General features: G+C 36.2%; 2 protein-coding genes across 5 annotated transcripts in view; one reads left to right on the top strand and one right to left on the bottom strand.

The window, feature by feature from the left end:
* Nucleotides 1-20,977, bottom strand: part of PPAT (phosphoribosyl pyrophosphate amidotransferase) — a 36,969-nt gene that overhangs the window by 13,291 nt on the left and 2,701 nt on the right. Inside the window, exon 2 of the mRNA XM_081251230.1 lies at nt 921-987. Coding sequence (XP_081107356.1) covers nt 921-987 — 67 coding nt within the window. The remainder of the gene's footprint in view (nt 1-920; nt 988-20,977) is intronic.
* PAICS (phosphoribosylaminoimidazole carboxylase and phosphoribosylaminoimidazolesuccinocarboxamide synthase) overlaps nt 2,834-20,977 on the top strand; it is a 50,154-nt gene continuing 32,010 nt past the window's right edge. The window contains exons 1-8 of one of the 4 annotated variants that reach the window (XM_081251201.1): nt 2,834-3,230; nt 8,271-8,357; nt 9,950-10,333; nt 11,472-11,561; nt 16,316-16,387; nt 17,234-17,605; nt 17,933-17,998; nt 20,065-20,201. In XM_081251201.1, coding sequence (XP_081107327.1) covers nt 2,849-3,230; nt 8,271-8,357; nt 9,950-10,333; nt 11,472-11,561; nt 16,316-16,387; nt 17,234-17,605; nt 17,933-17,998; nt 20,065-20,201 — 1,590 coding nt within the window. In that variant the 5' untranslated portion in view covers nt 2,834-2,848. Of the gene's footprint in view, nt 3,231-8,270; nt 8,358-9,898; nt 10,334-11,471; nt 11,562-16,315; nt 16,388-17,233; nt 17,606-17,932; nt 17,999-20,064; nt 20,202-20,977 lie in introns of all 4 variants that reach the window. The other 3 variants (XM_081251200.1, XM_081251203.1, XM_081251202.1) reach the window with 3 other exon arrangements.

Here is a 20,977-nt window from a genome sequence, read left to right as displayed (position 1 = left end):
CAGCCTCTCATTAGGAATGAAGACTACCAGGATGAAGTCCTTTATGATGACCCACTTCCACTTAACGAAGAGTGAATCATCAACATACTGTACAGTTAATAAACTTATCTGTTGTGGATGTGTGAGAGTCTTCTTGTGAAAATCTAGTAACTGTACAGCAAAAACCGTATGAGACATTTTGGTGTCACCACCATCACCATTGCCTAAGTAGTCATTGTGTACAACATCATGTGCAAGACCGGTATTAAAGTGGATAGGCCATCCTTACACAGGCATAAAGTGAGTGATATTTTATAACGATTCATTTATTAGTGTATAGGCTAGGCAACCATAAAGCAATCATATTGCTGCTTCTTTGTTACCAATGCATGAATTGTTATACCTATAAATATGAATTTTTTCACATTATCTTTTCATTTTTGAGGTCTAGTGTTAGTAATACATATAACATCTACAGTGTTCTGTATTAAGACTGCATTAACATAGGTACCGACAGAATTTATCTTGTAAAAAGACAACATAAGCTTATTGTATCAATAAAGGCAGTACTATACTGTAAATGTATTTCCTCTCCTTTATGATTTTAATAATATTTTCTTTTCTCTAGCTTACTTTATTGTAAGAACGGTATATAATACATATGATATACAAAATATGTGTTAATCAACTGTTTATGTTATCAGTTAAGGTTTCCTGTCAACAGTAGGCTATTAGTGGTTAAGTTTTGGGGGAGTCAAAAGATATATGCGGATACTGGACTGAACGAAGGTCAGCGTCCATAACCTGCATTGTTCAAGGGTCAACTATACTTCTAATTACAAATTATTTTTATTCAAAGTTCCTCCCCTCACCACTATATACTAGTTAACTTCGGGCTATTGTTACCTTTATACCCAACATTTTTTAATGCTTAAATATACCTTGTGTGTTTTGAATGTTGGTATCGAATTCCCATCACTGGTCACAATACCAGCACTCTCCTGACCCCTGTGAATATAAAAAGGTATCAGCTGTTAAATTTACCCCATTGATAAGCTTCTTAATAACTTTTATGAAACATACTTTTCTCAATAACATCCATGAACTCAGTCTTACAACACATTAAATGCTACTAGCACTAGTGCCACTTCCACTCATGATGATGACAATGACAACAATTAGCAATAGCAGCAGATGAGACTGTCTGAGTTCTAACTAATATGCCCGGCACTGTCCTAAGCATTTACATGAATGATCTAATTTATTAGGCTTTGAAAACAATCCTCTGAAGTAGGTACTATGATTACCATTCACATTTTTTTTTTTTTGCAGTACGCGGGCCTCTCACCGCTGCGGCCTCTCCCCTTGTGGAGCACAGGCTCTGGACGCGCAGGCTCAGCGCCCATGGCTCAGCGCCCATGGCTCACGGGCCCAGCTGCTTCAAGGCATGTGGGATCTTCCCGGACCAGGGCACGAACCCATGTCCCCTGCATCGGCAGGCGGACTCTCAACCACTGCGCCACCAGGGAAGCCCACCATTCACATTTTACAGAAAAGGACAACACTAAAGAAACAGAAGTAACTTGTCTAATGTCACACAGAGAATGGTGGCATGGCCAGGATTAGAACACAGACAATCTGACTTCAAAACTTGTACTTCTAACCTCTGTATTATGTGACCTCTAAATAAGGTTGAGTATGTAGATATAAATAAAAAGCTCCAAATAAAATAGCAGGTAAAATGCTTGTGGGTACTGGAATTATGAACAAAATTTATTTTTGTTTTGTTTTGCTTTTTGCACTCATCAAATTTTTTTCTGTCAAATATCTATCACTTTTGTCTTCAGAAAATAAATGCTACTTCAAAAAACCCCAAGCTGATGAGGCACTCTGTATCTCATTTCCTGCATTAGTATTTTTAGGTGATGATACAAAGAAAGCCAGAAGCTAGGCTTCCTAGCTAGGTAGGGTAACACACTCGTAAGACTTAGAGGACCTGCACCACAGTGGAGTACAAACTCAAAAGATACAATAAAGGTTCAAAGTGCTCAACAATTTTTAATAGTTCTGAACAAGTGCTATAAATACTAGATGTTTATTAACAAATTTTTGTTCCAAAGAATATATATCAGGGTAGAAATAAAAAGTAAATCTCTACCATAATATGTATATATACATTAACAACTAATACATGATTTATTTGGTAAAAAGGATCTTTTCCAAAATTGTAATTGTTTAGACATTTTAATGACAAGAAAAACTACAATATTAAATGTACTTGCAAAGTAAAAATCTAAAAAATTAAAATTGAAGTGATTTTACTAAATTACCAATGCTTTAAATACTATGAACTATTATGCTGAAAGCAGACATGCATAATACTATACATCCGATATAAATGAATAATTTGTGACTTAGGATTTATTTATTTAGTGAAATGATGTGGTTTGTAGTTAACCAATGTTCAAAGACTAAGTGATTCATATCAGAGGAGAAATAAAATGTTAGCCATAAACCTCAGGGCAGAAAGAACCTCTGCCAACCATTTCCAAAACAAACAAACAAAAAATCAACAATCATATAGTAAACTAGAAATAAACACAAAAAAAGTTTTCTTTCCCTTTTGTCTCAAGGGTAATTTTTCTTTTAAAGCTGAAATGAATAACATTAGGAATCATTTAGGTCCAGGCTTCTTTAATCACAAAGCCTGCTTATTTGGCAGTTTCTCAAGTTACTCCCCTCAGGCAGCTTGAACCAGTTAAACTAGATCCTTTCAGCTCTTCAGAGCTTATTGACAACCAGCCGTCTGGTTTCCTAGGAAACAAAACCTTGGCTAGAAATAGTGAATCATTTCCAGGTCACTTTCAACATGGAGAGTGGAGCAGGAAAGCACTGGACTGAGGAAGAGGTTAAAGCTTTGCTAAGTATCTGGGCAGAAAAAAATATACGAAAACAACTTTATGGAACACTGAGAAATAAAGGAATATTTATCTACATTGCTAAAAGGCTGCAAGCACTAGGAGTATACAGAGATTGGAAACAGTGCCGGGCAAAGTACAAAAATCTCAAATATGAATACAGAACAGTTAAATATGCCCACAACTCTGGAGACAGCTGTAAAACTATGAAGTTCTTCCATGATTTGGATGCGATCCTGCAGTATGAACCTGCCACACAATTAACAGAGGAAGATGCAAATGACAGGTGCCTGGCAACGCTGAGCCAAAGTACAGCCCCAGAGATCACTGAAGGTAAAAAGAAAAAGTACCTTTCTTTTGTTTTTACCTAACAAACTGTAAAAGAACCAGACTTGAGTCCATATGATAAATATAGCCTGAAATATCAAGGTTGAGAAAAATAACTGACCTGTTATGTATATGCTATTTTGCACAAGGTAAAAATTAATTTCAAAAAAGAGTTTAATGCCAACCATTTAAAAAAATCTGTAAAATACAGAAAAAACGCGTTAAAATGACACCAACTGCTAGTGCCAACTGCTCCTTACCCATGTTGATGCAGTTTTTGGAAAATGGATTGGGTTCTGAAAATATTTTAAGTCTTAATTTTATAAGAGTCGTGAAAAAAAAAAATTGCTCAACTGTTGTTTTCCCACAGCTCCAAATAAGACAGAACTTTCTGCTCTATATTATGTTCCCATTTTCCTAAATTTATAAATAAAAGCACTAAAATACTAATAACTGATAAAGAACTTCATTACTTGTTTGGAAGAACATCTCCATTTTAACAGTAAGTAAAACAAATAGATTTGATAGATTAAATGATTTATGATTAAATGATTTAAATACTGGCATATCTTAGGGATATTGTGGGTTCAGCTCTAGACCTCTGCAATAAAGCAAATATCCCAACAAAGCGAGTCACACAAACTTTTTGGTATCACAGTGCATATACAGTATGTTTACACTATACTGTAGTCTATTAAATGTGTAACAGCATTAGGTCTAAAAAAAACCCAATGTATATACCTTAATTAAAAAATACTTCATTGCTAAAAAAATGCTAACCATCATTTTAGCTTTCAGTGAGTTGTAGCAGTAACATCAAAGATCACTGATCACAGATCACCATAATACAATTAAACGGTTTGAAATATCTTGAGAGTTACCAAAATGTGACACAGAGACCCAAAACGAGCATGCTGTTGGAAAAATGGCACTAACAGGCTTGCTTGACACAGGGTTGCCACAACCTTTAATCTGCAAAAAATACAATATCTGCAAAGTAATATATGCCTTATTAAAACAAGGTTCTTGAGCTGCTGTGTTGTTAAACCCAACACTATTTACATAGAATTTGCTCACTGTGGAAGCCCAACGTATCACTAGGCAAACTGGGAAAAATCAACGGCAGTAATGAGATTTCTCCCATAGCCAAAATCTTAGAGTAGCTATTTTTAAGAACAGAGTTGTTCAATTCAATTCAAAATCTGTTTAATACCTACTGTCTGTGTACACCGTGTGCAAAGCAGTGAGTTACATGCATTCATGGATGTAACCACAGAAAGGAGGGAACTGTGAATAAATGTAACCCAAAAGAAAGTGGTAAGTGGTATAATAAAGGTACCAAATAAGAAGGGGGGTTAAAGATGAGAGATTACAGTTGAGTTAACTTGGGTTATCTGAACTTCGTGTTTTAAGCTCAATAATAAAATCCTTTGGTAAAAAATCCACCCAACTTACTGCCTTTACACTTCTAATACCAAACCAAATTCTGAGAAAGCTTTGCAGTCATTACCAAGTTAAACAGTAATTATATTATTTTATTCAGTTAATCACTCTGCACTCATCATCATCTAAATGCTTTAAGTATTGATTAACAATAAGTAAATCACTCACTGAGCTTTCTGAAAGACCTTGAGTTAACCACAGGTTGGTGTAATGAAGATGTGATGGTAATATCTCCACTTCTTAATGGGATCCTCTAGCCCTTTCAGCTACTTGCATGGCTCCAAACTCCCCATTTCACTCATAAGCAGAGGGCCCACAATAAACCTTAACCATGTATGTTTAGGGTATGTCAAACACCCAGTTCTAAAACCAACTCTCTTCCCCCATCAAAACTGATCCTCCTACAAATTGCTTCCACCTTACTATCACTGTATTTCTGGTCACTTAAATAGAAATGTTTGAGATAACCTTGATTTTTTTTGCGGTACGCGGGCCTCTCACTGCTGTGGCCTCTCCCATTGTGGCGCACAGGCTCCGGACGCGCAGGCTCAGCGGCCATGGCTCACGGGCCCAGCCACTCCGCGGCATGTGGGATCTTCCCGGACCGGGGCACGAACCCGTGTCCCCTGCATCGGCAGGCGGACTCTCAACCACTGCGCCAACAGGGAAGCCCAACCTTGATTTTTTGTCAGTCACTAAGTCCTTAAAAAAAAAATCTACTTACGTGTTTCATAAATTTATCTCTCTGCTCCATTTTCATTACCACCATCCAGAACTTCATCATCGCATGGAATATTACGATAACCTCTTAACTGGCCTCCCTAATTTTCAGCCCCTTCTCACATTATCTTCCACAATGCCACTGATTGTTTTTATACAATTTTTTAAATTATAAAATTACAAAAAACTTAGCATTTTGTTTACATTTAAAATAATCTTTAAATTATACCCAGAATTGACCATAATTTAGGGTTAAATGTTACTTAATGGTTCCATAATATTTAACTGAGTGCATATACCAGAGTTTGGGTCTTTGCCCCCTTATATAACGGATGCTGCAATCGATTACTTTTCTTTTTTTTTGGCCACACCGCACGACTTCCAGGATCTTAGTTCCCTGACCAGGGATTGAACCTGGGTCCCAGCAGTGAGAGTGCCACGTCCTGAACACTGGACCACCAGGGAATTCCCTACAATCAATTATCTTTTGTCCATATTTAAAATTATTACTTTAGGATAGACTATCAGAATTCAATTTCTGGTCGGGGGGTGGGTATAATTACTTTGAAACATATTGCTAAAATAACTGCTTTCCAAAAGAATTGTAATTTAACAATGGGACTATCTCTTTTATAGAACCCTGTCAAGTAAGATTATGGAGTGAGGTTGAAAGGGGGAGAGACTTCGCTAATTTAATAAATAATGGAAAAAATAAAAAATAAATAAATAATGGAGTATGCTAATTTAATAAAGAACTGAGTACAACAGTGTATGCAATAAATAACTTTTACTTTGCATTTGTTTAATTACTAGTGCTGTGCAACATTTTCCTACATATTTATTCAGTTTTACAAATTGACTGTTCATGTCAATTGAGGTCTTCAAAAAATCTGCGTGACCTCTTTGGCCTTACAAGTTTGGCTGATTTTTATGCGACCCACAAAATTTGAAAGTTTTAACATAGTCACATAGTTTCTTTTCTAAGGCTTAGAAAGCTCTCCTTTCTCCAGGTCTAATTCATTTATAATGTCTTCTGGTGTTTTTGGTGGAAGCAGCAGAATTTTTATTGGTGTAGGGTAAAAAGAGGAAGGGAAGGAAATGAATGTACCTTTTCTACTGTTGGGATCAACCTCATTCATGCAAGGGGTAAGGACAGAGGATCTGGTCCCCTCTGTTAGGCAGCAGGTAGTCTGACTGAGCCTTCGCAAAAGACCCAAATACAAATTCTAAGACGCTTCATGTTCCGGAAATTATAATTATCTTCAACCTCAGAATACCTTTGGCTGACTGCGGCCAAATCATATTCCTTCACTGAAAGAAAGTTTCCGCTCTCTTTCCCTCCTCTTCCTACATACAAATGCATTAGGAATAATGACTTAAGAGTTTCAGTTTAAAATCTCCATGGCATGGGGCCCCTACATACAGTTTTGGGATTCATGCTAGGAATGACCAACCTAAGGGAAAAAAAAGAGAAATCCCCTGAAGAAGTTGGGGAGAGAGCTTTTCTTTTCTTCCCCGCACCTGTATGTTGAGCTCCAGGACCTTTTCAGTAAACAAAAGTAGGCCCTAAAGCAGATAACAGAATAGCAAACCCTACCTTTCCTTGCTGTTCTCATCAAGCTCAGCTGTTAAATTACCTGGGGATATTAATATCTTTTGTTCTTCTCTCTAAAGAGAATTCTTATGTAACTTCAGATTTTTATTTCCCATATTCCCAACTAAATCCAAAACATTCCCTAACTGCAAGTTAGCCTCAAATAATTATGAAACTTGATTTAAAAACTGACAATTTTTATTTTGAGCTTTAAATTTATATAATTATGCCATTTGAAAACACTGATACTTCCCTTATTTTTCACTTGTTTTTTTTTTTGCGGTACGCGGGCCTCTCACTGTTGTGGCCTCTCCTGTTGCAGAGCACAAGCTCCGGACGTGCAGGCTCAGCGGCCATGGCTCACAGGCCCAGCCGCTCCGCAGCATGTGGGATCTTCCCGGACCGGGGCACGAACCCGTGTCCCCTGCATTGGCAGGCGGACTCTCAACCACTGCACCACCAGGGAAGCCCTCACTTGTTTTTTTTTAATATAAGAATCCCCAGTATAATGTTTAAGATGATAAACAGCATTCATTTTCTTATTCTTTAATGGAATGCCTTGTAATTATAATGGTGAATAGTGATTTTAAAATGAACGTTTACACCATCAAAATCATACCTAATATTTGATCTCCTAATGTAAAATATAATGCTATTTCTGTTACTCAGTAAAACAAAATTAGAAAAACATGTGGAAATGATATAAGGAGATCAAGGAGGGATGTCTTCATTTTTTCAAGGCTGGCATGGTTCTTTTCAATGGTACATTCCTTGGTCCATTTAAGCAAAACTTAGATTAATTTCTGGAAAGTTTAGTATGTATCAATCAACTAGTTACATAAGATACATACAAACTCAGCTATGACCATATATGCTAATAAAACAAGATTTTCTGATTATCTCATTGCAGGATTTCTCTTTCACATTACCAGTATCACTTAAAGGGCCGACTATGTTAAAGCACCTAAAATACAAAAAAAAGAGAATACCTCATTTTAAAGACGTAATTTAATTTGAAAACTAACTACAACCATCTCTAGAAACTTATAAAATAAGCAAACAATTCTAGTGGAAGTTCAAAATGTCAATGTGATGGAAGAAATTAGATTTCTCTTTATGGACATAAATATTTAAACCATATTATACCACTATTACAAAAAGCATCTACCCTAAATCTATAATCCTTCGTGAATATGAACAAATTCAACTCAAACTATTAGCATTATCAGTTATAATCCAATTTTAATTTTCCTTCATACTTATTTCTAAAAGGAATTCTCTCTTTCCAGGCAAAATGTCAGTTACATCAGTAGACAAGGAAGACATTCCAGGAAATCCTTTACTTTTGGTTTCTCATGTCAGACCAATGGAACTAGGTAGGTATGGTATGGTGGGCCAAATATATAGTGAAACTGATCCAATTTCAAATTGGAAAGTAAGATTGGTTTCAAATCTGAGAAAATGGATGAGTTTTCCTGGTAGAAACACTTAAGATTAATTTATGTTTCCCTCTTTTTTACCAACCTATACAAAAAAAAATCATTTCTAAAACAAATAATTTCCTTAACAAAATGTAAATTGCCTGAAAATATTAGCCTTCAAACCTCCAATCTTTATTCTTTAAATATAGTAAGGAATCTGATGGCCAAAATTACACATAGTAAGTGCTTAATATTTAATGAGCATATGACTTCAGCATTCCTGGGGTCTAAGAAAAACAGAATTTTATATATGAAAGTAAATAATATCAAATCCATAATGAAGTCAAGGATGATTTTATTCACCCAAAAAGTCAACATAAATCTCCTTCTTGCTTCTAAATTCTTATTGAAAGTTAATCCAAGTATGGAAAAATACTGAAAAGCATCTTAAAGAAAAGAAATTAAATACACCACAAAATAAAAACAACTCCCTACCTCAAGTAAATACTATACTGTTTTTTAATGAGTAATGTTATGGGTGCTGAGGTCCGAACTACCTTTTTATTAAACATGAAATCTGAGAAAAACAAGACAATGGGTTGTTAAATAACCAATATAATGTCAAGTAATGCCATTACCATAAAACGAGTTGCAAAACTGTACCAGAGATGTAATACAAAGTTATTAAAGTATTTATAACTAAGTGGAGACATTCTGCCTAATGCATTATGAAATTTCTGGCACATTTCCTTGCATTAAAAGAATATAATATTTCACTTTGGCATTTGGTCTTTAACCAATGGGACATCTTTTATTTTCACAAAGAGTAGGAAGCACCAGTTATTAATGTGCCTCTTCCAAGCCCTTCATTCATGAATAGTCTTGGTTCTCAACCCTGAACTGCACACTAGAATCACAATCCAGGGATGAGGGGTGAGGGCAGTGGTTTATAAAAGCTCCCTAGGAGATTCTGATATGCAGCAAATGGAAAACATTAAATAAAGAAAAAGCATGGGAAGGAGATAAATTGCTCACACCTATCATGAAAAAGTTGTCTTCAACAAGCTGTTTTCTTATGTAATTATATTTATTGCTTTTGACAAATAAATATAATTTGTTTTATTTGTTTATAATTTATTTGTTTATAATAATAAACAAATAAATATTACAAAATTATATATTCAACTTTCACTATATACATACATCCCACATACTAAAGGAGTGGAATGGAAGAGAAAGAAACAATAAAGAAGAAAGTTGATCGAAATGTAACTAATTAAAAACACAGCTTTATTAAAGCCAGTCACTGTCACGGTAAGGAACAGATTCAGGTTCTGTACTTCCATTTCCCAACTAGTTTAAGAGAAAAGCTAAGCTACGATTTGCATTCCATCTCCTACAGAGAAAATTACTTCCTTTACTAATGTTGCATCCAATTATTTATCTTAGCTGACGTGTGTAACCCATATATCTGTTTCTCTCCCCACCCGGTACAGGTAACTCTACACCAATAATGGAACCCCCTAATAATCCAACTTTCATTCCAGCTGTAGCAAATGAAGGAGGAAAACACTGGACTGTGCCAGAAGTCAGGGCTCTAATAGGCATCTGGTCTGATAAAGGCATACAACAACAACTAGAGGGAACAGTGAGAAATAAAAGGATATTTGAACAAATTGCTGCCGAGCTTCAGAAACTCGGAATAGAGAGAGACTGGAAGCAGTGCAGAACAAAGTACAAAAACTTAAAACATGAATACAAGATTGTAAGAATGGCTCAAGACCTAGGCATGACTAAGAGTATGAAATTTTTTACTGAGTTGGATGCTATTCTGGGACACAGTAAAACAGAAAACTCACAAGAACAGGAATCCCACGATGGAAAGGAAGCCACAGGATGTGCCAATGTAAAAATGGAAGAGGATCAGACAGGTAGGAAGTCAAAGAAAAGTAATCTTAACATCATGCTACCATATAAAAAAATGTCAATACATGAATACAGTCTAAGTTAAATAGGTTTCATTAAATGTTATTCAACAAGCTAATTGCTCAATTTATCATGAAACAGATTTCACGTATATTTGATTAGAACACAGAGAACAGTACAGAGTTACACAGGAGGAAAGAAATGTGAATTTCTAGAAGTTTAAAAAGACCAATTTTAATAAAGCAAAAATGCAATTCCAGGTGGCAGAAGTTAAGGCAAATTTTCATACTAGTTGTGGTAAAATCATGAGTAAACAGAAAAGGGGCATTGAAAAACTTAGAAAAATACAAAACCTGTGAGAATGTAAGTGTGAGTTGAGTTGTCCTGGGACACATCATAAAGTTCTTCAAAATAAGTTTAACCCAAAGGATTTAGATGCAATATACACAAAGACGTGACAGACAGCATGAAATAAACTGTATGAGTTCTAGGCCAGGAGTCAGGAAATCCAAGTTCTAACTCAGTCTCTGTGGAACTTTGAACTCACAAGTCTCTCCTCTCGACCTGACTATGTAAAATGGCAGACTGGACAAGACATTCTTAAAGACCTCTACCAAACATAATGTTTCTAGATCTTAACATCATTAAATGATGCAGTCCTAATTCTTAAGAGTATGAGTGTGTGTCTAGGGGAAAGAGAGGGAAATGATAGAGAGTAAGGACTGGGAAATGGTGGTGAGAAGCCCTAAAATGTTTCACTGGTGGACAAGAAAAGAAACTGGCCTCCTGGAGAACTATACATCTCCCCCATTAAAATTAAAATGTAAAATAGCTGGTGATCAAGTAGCCCAACAGCAGTGGCCTGATTATGTTCATACAGTAATTGCTGGAGGTGCAGCTGAAGGTGACTGTCAGTTTTATGTCAGAAGACCTAGTAAGAGATTTGTAACACCAGATATTTATAGTGACCTAAGACTAAAAAATATGTTTAAGGATGGGGAATCTAAGCTACAGAAAAGTAAACAACCACAGTTTTTAGTATCAGGTTCACTCTAAAGGGGAAAATAATATATCAGAACTTAAAACACAAATCTGAAAGTGAATAAAAAACAAACCACCATATATCCCACTATGTTCATACAGTCATTGCTGGAGATGCAGCTGAAGACGACTTGGTCAGTAATATGTCAGAAGACCTAAGAGAGACAGATATGAGACAAAGCCCTGGCACAGGTAAAACAGTATTCAGTTTTGTTTTTCTTTTTTGGTCTGTGACAAAATACATAAGATGTTATTATAAGATGCTGCTACATACAGACTGACCTGTGTCACCCCCAAATTCATATGTTGAAGCCCTAACCCCCGCTGTTATTACATTTGGAGCTGGGGCCGTTGGGAGATAATTAGGTTTAGATGAGGTCATAAGGGTGAGGCCTTCATGATGAGTTTTATGGGGACATGTGTATGCATATGGCTGATTCGCTTTGTTGTGCCACAGAAACTAACACAGTATTGTGAAGTAATTATACTCCAATAAAGATCTATTTAAAAAAAGAACATATACGAGAATGTTATAACATTATGAAGTACTGTTGGATAATACATTTCCAAAATACAGAAATGGAAGGTGGAAATTATTAATGACAGTAAAGTTCCCTAAGGCTGTTGTTCTCAAAGTGTAGCAGCATCAGCATCATCTGGGAACTTATTCAAAACACAAATTCTTGGGCCCCATCCAGAATCAGAAATTCTGAAGGTGAGGCCCAGCAATCTGTTAAGTACTTCAGGTGATTCTGATATATGTTCAAATTTGAGAACCACTGCCCTGTGGTATAGGGTAGTAAGGGGATGAAGACTGTGTGTTTCCTATCGGATGGTTTGCCTTTTACACAAACCAAAATTGGGGGAAGAGGGGATCACTAAGCCCCCAAGCAGAAGCCTAGCCATCACAGACCTTGTATGTAGTCTTTCAGTCCAAAGCTTCATATAGCCTTGGAAAGTATAAAGACCAATGCTGATTAAAAAATCAGGTGCCCCACGGTCTTGGCAAACTTCAGATAAAAAGCTTGATGGGAGAAAGGATAGCTGCCAGAACACTGACAGGTATAAATGGAGAGAAATTAAGGAGACTAACTAGACAGGAATGTGCCGCTGACTAGAGTGAGACAACAAACGTAAACAAAGCTCTGTGCTCCTAAGGATTCTAAAGATATCACTGCAATGGAGTTAAAATCAGATTACTACGTATACTGTTTAATAAGGCAGAAAGATTTCCATGAAAAAAGTTAAAAACTTTAGCATTCAGAAGATGTAAGCTTGTTAGTCCTCTGGAAAACTCACTTAAGTACAACACCTCAAGATAATTTTTTATATGTAAAAGGAAAATATTAAGTCAGATGTAAACTGATAGGTTTTAAAAAGTTGTTTGGTATGTTTACATGTTAGTATGGAATATATTTAGAAAATATGAAACAGAATGTTTACAGTCATTCTAGAAATACTATTTTAAACTTTCAGATGAAAATAAAAGCAAAGGTATAAACCCACATGGATCTCAGCAGCTAAATACATATGAAAACAATTTAAATAGTCAAGAATTTTAGGCACACCTGCAATATATACCTCTTGATGCACAAGTTGCCAGTCCACTATTTGGAAGATTGTTCTGTTGAGGTTAAAGACATGGATATTTATCTTTAGAAAAAAAGTTCACATCAATAGGTAGAGGTCACCTCATTTTGTTTTTATACATTTTACTAATAAATATTATTATTGGAGTTGCCATTGCTCCATATTGATAATGTTGACACTTGGTCATAAAACCGATCTCCCAAAAGTAACACTTTCCTACCTTAAAAGTATACTATAAGCTTCTTTCGTATTTCAAATAAAAATCCAGCTAGAGCTGTGGACCCCTGAATTCTGGATAACGAATTAATTCCCAACTTAGAACTCCTGGAGATTTTGGTTTAGTGTGTGTTGTAGAGTGGATTCAGGCACCTGTATTTTTAGAGAAGATCATCAAGCACAGCCAGGTTGTCATGGTTTTAGAGAATAATACCAGCAGATGGTTGAAGACAGTAATACATAAAATCCAATTTGATTCCACTTGGGGTAGAAAAATCAGCTACTTCCAGCAAATTAGCACTTAAAAAATGTATGACCAACGAAATATGAAGAAGTTAATCACTGGGAAGGAAGAATCATAGAACTCTTAGGCTATGCCTAAGTAAATAAGTAAAAAGAAATGGCCCATGAAAACTGAATAACTACTTCTTTGGATCTAAAATAAATTTATTTTTCTCCCTGCCTGAGCATAGGCAACAGAGGATAAAAGGAATCAGAAAGCTACCGCGGGAGAAAGGACTGGTTGTCTGAAGAGAAATTTGTGTTTGACAGTCTTATCAGCTAGCTACCTGTCTCTTCTGAATATGGAGAAATTAAATTGCCTTAATGAATCTCCGTATCAGTTGCTATCTAAATGAGGTAGAATACCTCAATACCCTGGCATTCTGGCCAAAGTCACTGCTTTCTAGTATAGGACAGTCACAGGTAGATCAACTCAGAGGGGTAGAGACCGGCACATATATCCTATTAGAGGCCACTCTTATCGTCAGCCTAAAAACCACATGTGAAAGACTACATGGTTCTTTTAAGAATAATATTAAAACTATTTTCCTTTTGGCTGTAGTAAAATGTATTTCCAAAATTAAAATATTCACTATCCTGGCAATTTCACAAAAATTAGCAATGTGATGGCCAGCAGAGGGCATTAAAGTATCTATTGTTAGTATCTCAGAAGGCATTCCAAGCATTTTGTTTTCTCCAATTCATTTATTTCTTTTAACAGACTGAAGATTAGTCTATAGTTTTCTTTAAAATGGAATATTTAAACACTTCTGTATATTTTGTATACAATTTGGATAAACTTAGCAGTAAAATTATTATATATTCTAATGTGCTTTAGTCATATGAAACAGTGTTGAAAACTTTTAAAAATTATAAGTATATAAAAAAAGCTAAGATGTAGGTAAGCTGATAAATTTAAACACGGGCAACTTGTTAATTAAAAAGGTGTCGTTTTTCTAATTCTTACTGTTTATACTTTAATAAACTTTTAAAAAGCTGTGACAAAATAAAGCTTATGTCTGGTCTTTGCCCCTAGTTCCTAGCACAGAGTTTCAAAAACCTTTGGAATTTCTAGTGGTAGAAGTGTTTTGGGGTTTTTTGTTGTTTTTGTTTTAAATTCTAATGAGGTGATCCAGGGTGGGTTTCTAGATAGCTTCAGGATGGTCACCAGAAAAACCACCCTTGTGATCAGAGTTGGAATTTTGGCCCAGCCTGACCTCTAGGAGGTAGGTCATGCCATAAATCAATCATGTTGATGAAAACTCTGGCTCAGGTGAGCTTCTTGGATGAACACATTGATACGCTGGGAGGGTGACACATCCCGGACCCTCTCAGGTCTTGCCCTACGTGCCTCTTGATTTGGCTGTTCCTGAGTTCTTTTACGATTAAACTGTAATCCTAAGTATAGCACTTTCCTAAGTTCAAGAGTCATTCTAGCAAATTTATCGAACGTGAGGAGGTCATGGCACCCCCTGAATTTATAGCCAGGCAGCCAGAAGTGTGGCCGACATGTGAAGTAAAGGCAGTCTTGTGGAAGATTTGAGTCCTTAAAACTGCAGAGTCTGATGCTAATTCTGGGCAGTTAGTGTCAGAATTGAATTGCTGTACACACAGTTGGGGTGGACATAACAGAAACTAAATGCTCCTCTTTCCTTAAAAGATACTAAATTTAGGGATTCCTTTCTCCCCCCCCCCCAGATATGACATTTTACTGTCTAGAACTAATTACTCAAAATTTCTCCATAATACCTACACTGGGGCAAGGGTAGAGGAAGGGTCTGGGCAAGGAAGGAGGTGGTAGGTGTAGTTATAAAAGGGCAACCTTTTGATGAAACTGTTGAGTATCTTGACCTTGATAGTAAAGACACAAAGCTACATAGGTGATAAAATTATTATAGAAGTTAATACACACTGCAAATGCACATGCACACATTCACAAATGAGTACAAATAAGATCTGGGAAATCAGAATCATAGTGGCAGATTGTACCAATGTCAGTATCCTTGAAGTAACAGAATATTATGGTTTATAAAATCTCCACATACCCATTGCTGCATATGCTTACTGCCCTCTTAGCTACATTTTTGCCTCGCAGATCTACTAATACAAACCTTTGTCTAATTTTACAATAATCATTGCAAGCAACTAGACACCTAATCTTAGTAATATGGATTTTCTTTTTAAATGTCCCAGTGTATAGGAAAGTACAGCTGGGATAAAAGAAGATTATCACAGCATTGCTGTACTTCAACATAGCAATCCAACATACCCATATGAGGAGCTGTCCCCAAACTACAAATATCTGACTTGTAAACATCCTAAACATATGCTGACTAGGTCCACTAGAATAAATCCCTATTATATTTACCGGGTTAAGCATTTTAAGTTCCTTAAAATATTTATCACTTGTCTGCTGTTAACATCTGAATGTGAAAACTGCTAAAACCACTTAAAATCTTAGAGTCTTTCATTCCTTTATATGTGTTGCAATAAGGATCATTCTCAGTTAAAATGATGATCAAATGAAAAAGAGATGTAAGAGCACTTTGGCAGGCATTAAAATGTAACAATGAAAAATGTTACCAAATTGGATCACAAAGCACTTTCATACTCCCAAACAGAGCATACCGCCTTGAGACTTTTAAGGCAGAATACTTGCAACATTTTGGTGTTGGTGGTGAATCCTATAAGGGCATCTCAAAGTTTGGTTACAGATGGCAAATGTTTCTGGCTTTGAGGTTACAGTGTTGATGCTGGGATCCAGTCTTACTACTTTTTCAGCACAATCTTCAATTGCAAAAGGAGATTAGGGTTCTGTGAACAACAAATTTAAATTGTTACTGTTTGTTTTCTGACAGGGGAAGACACTGTAAGTACTGCCTCAGAAGAGGTGGGCAGCCCCACAGCACTGCACAGTATCACTGGGTCAGGTACAGCATATACACTGTTGAATTTTAAATGTTCTTTTGATACTGAAAATCTAATATATACCAGTTTAAATAGTTACAGGGAAGATCTCTATTATGTATTATCCCAAATGCCTCATTATACCTGAGTTGGTAGAGAATATGGTAGGGAGTAAAGAAAATGTCTATTCCCACTTCTTTTTTTAAGTTAATTAATTAATTAATTTAATTTTTGGCTGTGTTGGGTCTTCGTTGCTGTGCACAGGCTTTCTCTAGTTGCGGCGAGCCGGGGCTACTCTCTGTTGCGCTGCGCGGGCTTCTCATCGCGGTGGCTTCTCTTGTTGCGGAGCACGGGCTCTAGGTGCGCGGCCTTCAGTAGTTGTGGCACGCGGGCTTCAGTAGTTGTGGCTCGCGGGCTTCAGTAGTTGTGGCTCGCGGGCTCTAGAACTCATGCTCAGTAGTTGTGGCGCACGGGCTTAGTTGCTCCGAGGCATGTGGGATCTTCCCGGACCAGGGCTCGAACCCGTGTCCCCTGCAGGCACATTCTTAACCACTCTCCTACCAGGGAAGTCCCTATTCCCACTTCTTACTAAAAAAAATCTGTAAATACAGAGACTCTCCATATTCATAAATATCCGATGAAGAATACCTATTGATGAAAAGCAGCTAAATTATTCTCACTAATATTGGGGATTAGTCTGCCTTATAATTTAAAAAATATTTTGTTTGCATATAAATATATGAAAAAAAATGATCCTTATACTGAAATTCTCAGTGCTTTACATCAATCCAGGTTGTTTTAAATGAATGATATTCAAATACAGGATGTATCTAAAAGTTTGAATAATTGTAACTCATGTCGATTCATAGGTAATCATATTCCTTTAGAAGATGCTAAAAGTCATTTACAGATTATAACAGTGAGCAACACAGAGGCTGGAAAACACTGGTGTGACAATGAGGTCAGAGCACTTATAAACATATGGTCTGACGAAAAAATTAAGCAAATGCTTGAAGGGGCCACAAGAAACAAAGAAATATTTGAGGAAATTGCCAGAAGACTAATGCAGTTTGGAATAGACAGAGACTGGAAACAATGTCATACAAAATACAAAAATTTAAAATATGAATACAGAGTTTTACAAAAGAAAAATGGCAACCCTCAAGGGAAAATGAGATTTTATGAAGAAGCTGATGGTCTCCTAAGACAACCATCTCTCAGAACTGCAAAATGGAAACATGGTAACCTTGGAATTGACACTTTCAAAATGAAAATACTATAAACTTTCCTCTTTGCATTTAACTTAGCAAGAAATTCTTCAATAATAAATTCCTAACACTATTTTATGTTCAAATGACCCCCTAAATTATTATAAATCACATACCTAATATAAATTAAGAATTTCAATGTCTTCTCAAATCTTGTACTAAAACATTCCTAATTCTTAAATTCATTCTTCATCTGTCCAACTGCTTAAATGTTCTAACTTTAGTGTACTTGAATGCTTGAAGACTAATGTATTTTAGGCGATGTCATATAATGATTCTTCTCCTATGTTCTCGTTTAAGAATTATTTGAAAGTCATACCAAAAACCCAAGAACTTTGAGAATCAAGAGAAAAGCACATGAAGACGGTAAGAGTCTGAGAAATGCCAACTTTTTTCACACTGAGAAAAACTTCTGTAGCTTTTTTTTCTGTAGATGTTTATTCCTGTCCTTGACAAATTAGACTATATTGTTTATGAGCTGTGTGAGAGCAAAAAATGCTGAAAAATGATTTCTTTCATAGCTTATTAAGAGTGAAAGTAAGAAAGTAAACAGAAACTTTCCCAGATCAGAAATTTCTGCACAACTATGCATTTATCATGAGCCTTTAAATTACACTTTCCAGTGATTGCTATTAGAAGACTAGGATGTAAAAGGAAAACCCCCCACAAACTAGTAAGTTCTGAATTTTGGTTTCCTCCAAAGGTAGCCGGCAATGGCTGTAACATTTTAGTATTGATAATTCTACAAATAAGCCAAACGCAGAAGCCAGCTAATTATGGAGCTGTAATTGCAAACTGACCCATTATAAGTATCAGGAAAGGTAACATAATATAGTATAGCATAGAGAAGAAAAACAGAGAATATAAGAAAAAGCACTGGTCTGAGACTCAGAAAACCTGAGTTCTAGTCTCCCTTTACTCGAAAAATTCAACACGGAGCAAATGACTGCATCTCTCTGGATCTCTAAGATGATCCAACTTTAGCATATAGATTTATAATTTATCGAATTGTTTTGAGTTCACAAAAATAGTTAAAGAGCTCAGTTTTTACAAAGTGAAGACATCTATGGAACTACTACTCAAGTCAAGATATAAAACATTACCAGTACCCTAGAGGCCCCCCTTCATCATTAATCATCCTCTTAGCCCCCATAACGGTTATCAATATTCTGACTTCCATCACCACAGATTAGTTTTAGAATCATACAGTATGTTTTTTCTTTAGTATGTATTTTTTAATGTCAAGCTTCTTTTACACAACATTGTTTGTGAGATTCATCCATGATTTTACTTGTAGCAGGAGTTTGTTCTTTTTTATTGCTGTAGAATTTTCCATTATAGGAACATACATCCCACTACATTCTTTATCCAATGTTTCCAAATTGGGGCTACTATGAATAATGCTGCTATAAAAATTCTTGTGCATGTCTCCCAATAAACATGTGTATGCACCTCTGTGGAGTATACACCCAAGAGTGGGATGCAGGGTCACTGGATATGCATATATCCAGGCACTGCTCTAAGCACTTTATATATTAACGCATTTAATCCCTACTACAAACCTATGAGGTATTGGTGTTAGCATCATCCCCAATTTACAGAGGAGGAAATGGAGGCATAAAGAAGTCTGAGCTGTTGCTCCACTGCCTCTCTGTCAGGGGCAGGGACCACATCCGCCCTGTGTAGTACGGTATTCCTAGTGTCTATCACAGTGCCTTGCATACACACAGGAAGAGCTCAACAAATATTTTTTGAATGAAGTATTAGAGAATAGCAGGAATCCACTGCCCCCCAGCCCTGCCAACAATGCTTATACCTCAAGTGAGCTGAAGATTTTATTCTCCATTTTTTGACATAAATTACAAATCAGACGAGTTGCCCCATGTTTGCCTTCTCTTAATGCCCTTTAATGGATATGCTATTGAAAAGGGAAACTGCTAAGGATTAACCACACAAAAGTATCATTCCCAATACACTGAATTTGTGCACTGGACCTTTAAAATACGTAAGTCTAGCCCAACAGTTAAGAAACCAGACTCAGAAATTAAGGAGACGTGACCAAGATCAAACTGTTACTAGCAAACTTGGGACTAGATTTCAAGTCTTATGTTAAAGAGGCTGTTCCTAATACTCATTAGAATAACAAAGCAGTAGTACTTTAAGACCCTTTTGGGGATAAGTCACTTTTCCAACTAAGGGAGTGTAAAACACTATAGGAATGTAACATGTTTGGTCATTATTTCTAAGAGAGAAAAATCAAAAAAGTTAACTCCAGCCTTAATATGCAACTCAAAGCAAGTTCTCTGATAATCTACTCCTGTGTTCTCCAACAAACTAAATGAAGATAACTGGGAACTAATTCCCCAGGTTGGTCTGAGTGCATCTATCTCGCAAGTGCCTTTCTAGTGATATGCTATATACTCTGTTTGCAGAACCAGTGGCAGTATCTCTCAAGAAAACTGCTCCTGAGATCACTGCAAATCAGTTTCCTCAAAGAACAACAGAAGCAAAAGGTTGTACAGAATGTTTTTGCAGTCAGGAGACCCCCTACGTGACCCAACTTCATCAGGTAAATGTCATAAATTTTTAGAAAAAGTATGAAAATGTTTATCAGTTGTAGGGTTCATTTCCTAACCCAGGGAAATGATAATTCACTGAAAGGCATTTTCATCTCCTAAGTAACCAAGGAAAGGCTAACTAGTTGATTCATGGGGTAAATCTATGAAATTTTAGTAATTCCTTTTATGGAATCTTCAAATATGTCCATGTCATTCTAGTCTCCATAAAATGTGACTGTGGTTTAAAGATGAAGATTTCTGATCTGTGAGGGTGTGTGTGATTTGTCCAGAACTGTGCAAACCACTGAACTAATATTTTTAGGGCTGAAAAAGCACTTGGTGATTATATGAATCTGGCATGAACAAGCATGCACACACAGTTTTACAGCTGAAGAGGACAACTAGTTAGTTTAACATTGAAAAGTCCCCCTGACAGAAAGTAGAGCTATGGTATAAACCTGCAAATAGCAGACTACTAAAAAGAAGTACTTCTGGACAAACCCATCTGAATTAAGCATCCAGTACATGACTGTCTAGTAATTGATACTCCATTTGTTTTTATATATAAAATACATAACATTACAACTTTCAGGTGTTCTGTTATCCCTGACACTAAATGTCTATGCCTAAGACAAAAACAGAACCAAATACAATGCAAAAGTGATAGAAATTTCACCTTCTAGATTCCATGTCTTAGGAAGAAAACGTGTAAGGGATAAATCCCTTCATCCAAAATGGGGAAAAAAAATCAATTGAATCTTGTTGCTGTTGTTTTAAAACTAGCCAT

This window comes from Mesoplodon bidens, assembly GCF_964165515.1.
Source record: "Mesoplodon bidens genome assembly, chromosome: 1".
Taxonomy (NCBI): Eukaryota; Metazoa; Chordata; class Mammalia; order Artiodactyla; family Ziphiidae; genus Mesoplodon; species Mesoplodon bidens.
The sequence above is the reverse complement of the archived record's forward strand: the minus strand, read 5'-3'. Positions and strand labels throughout refer to the sequence as shown.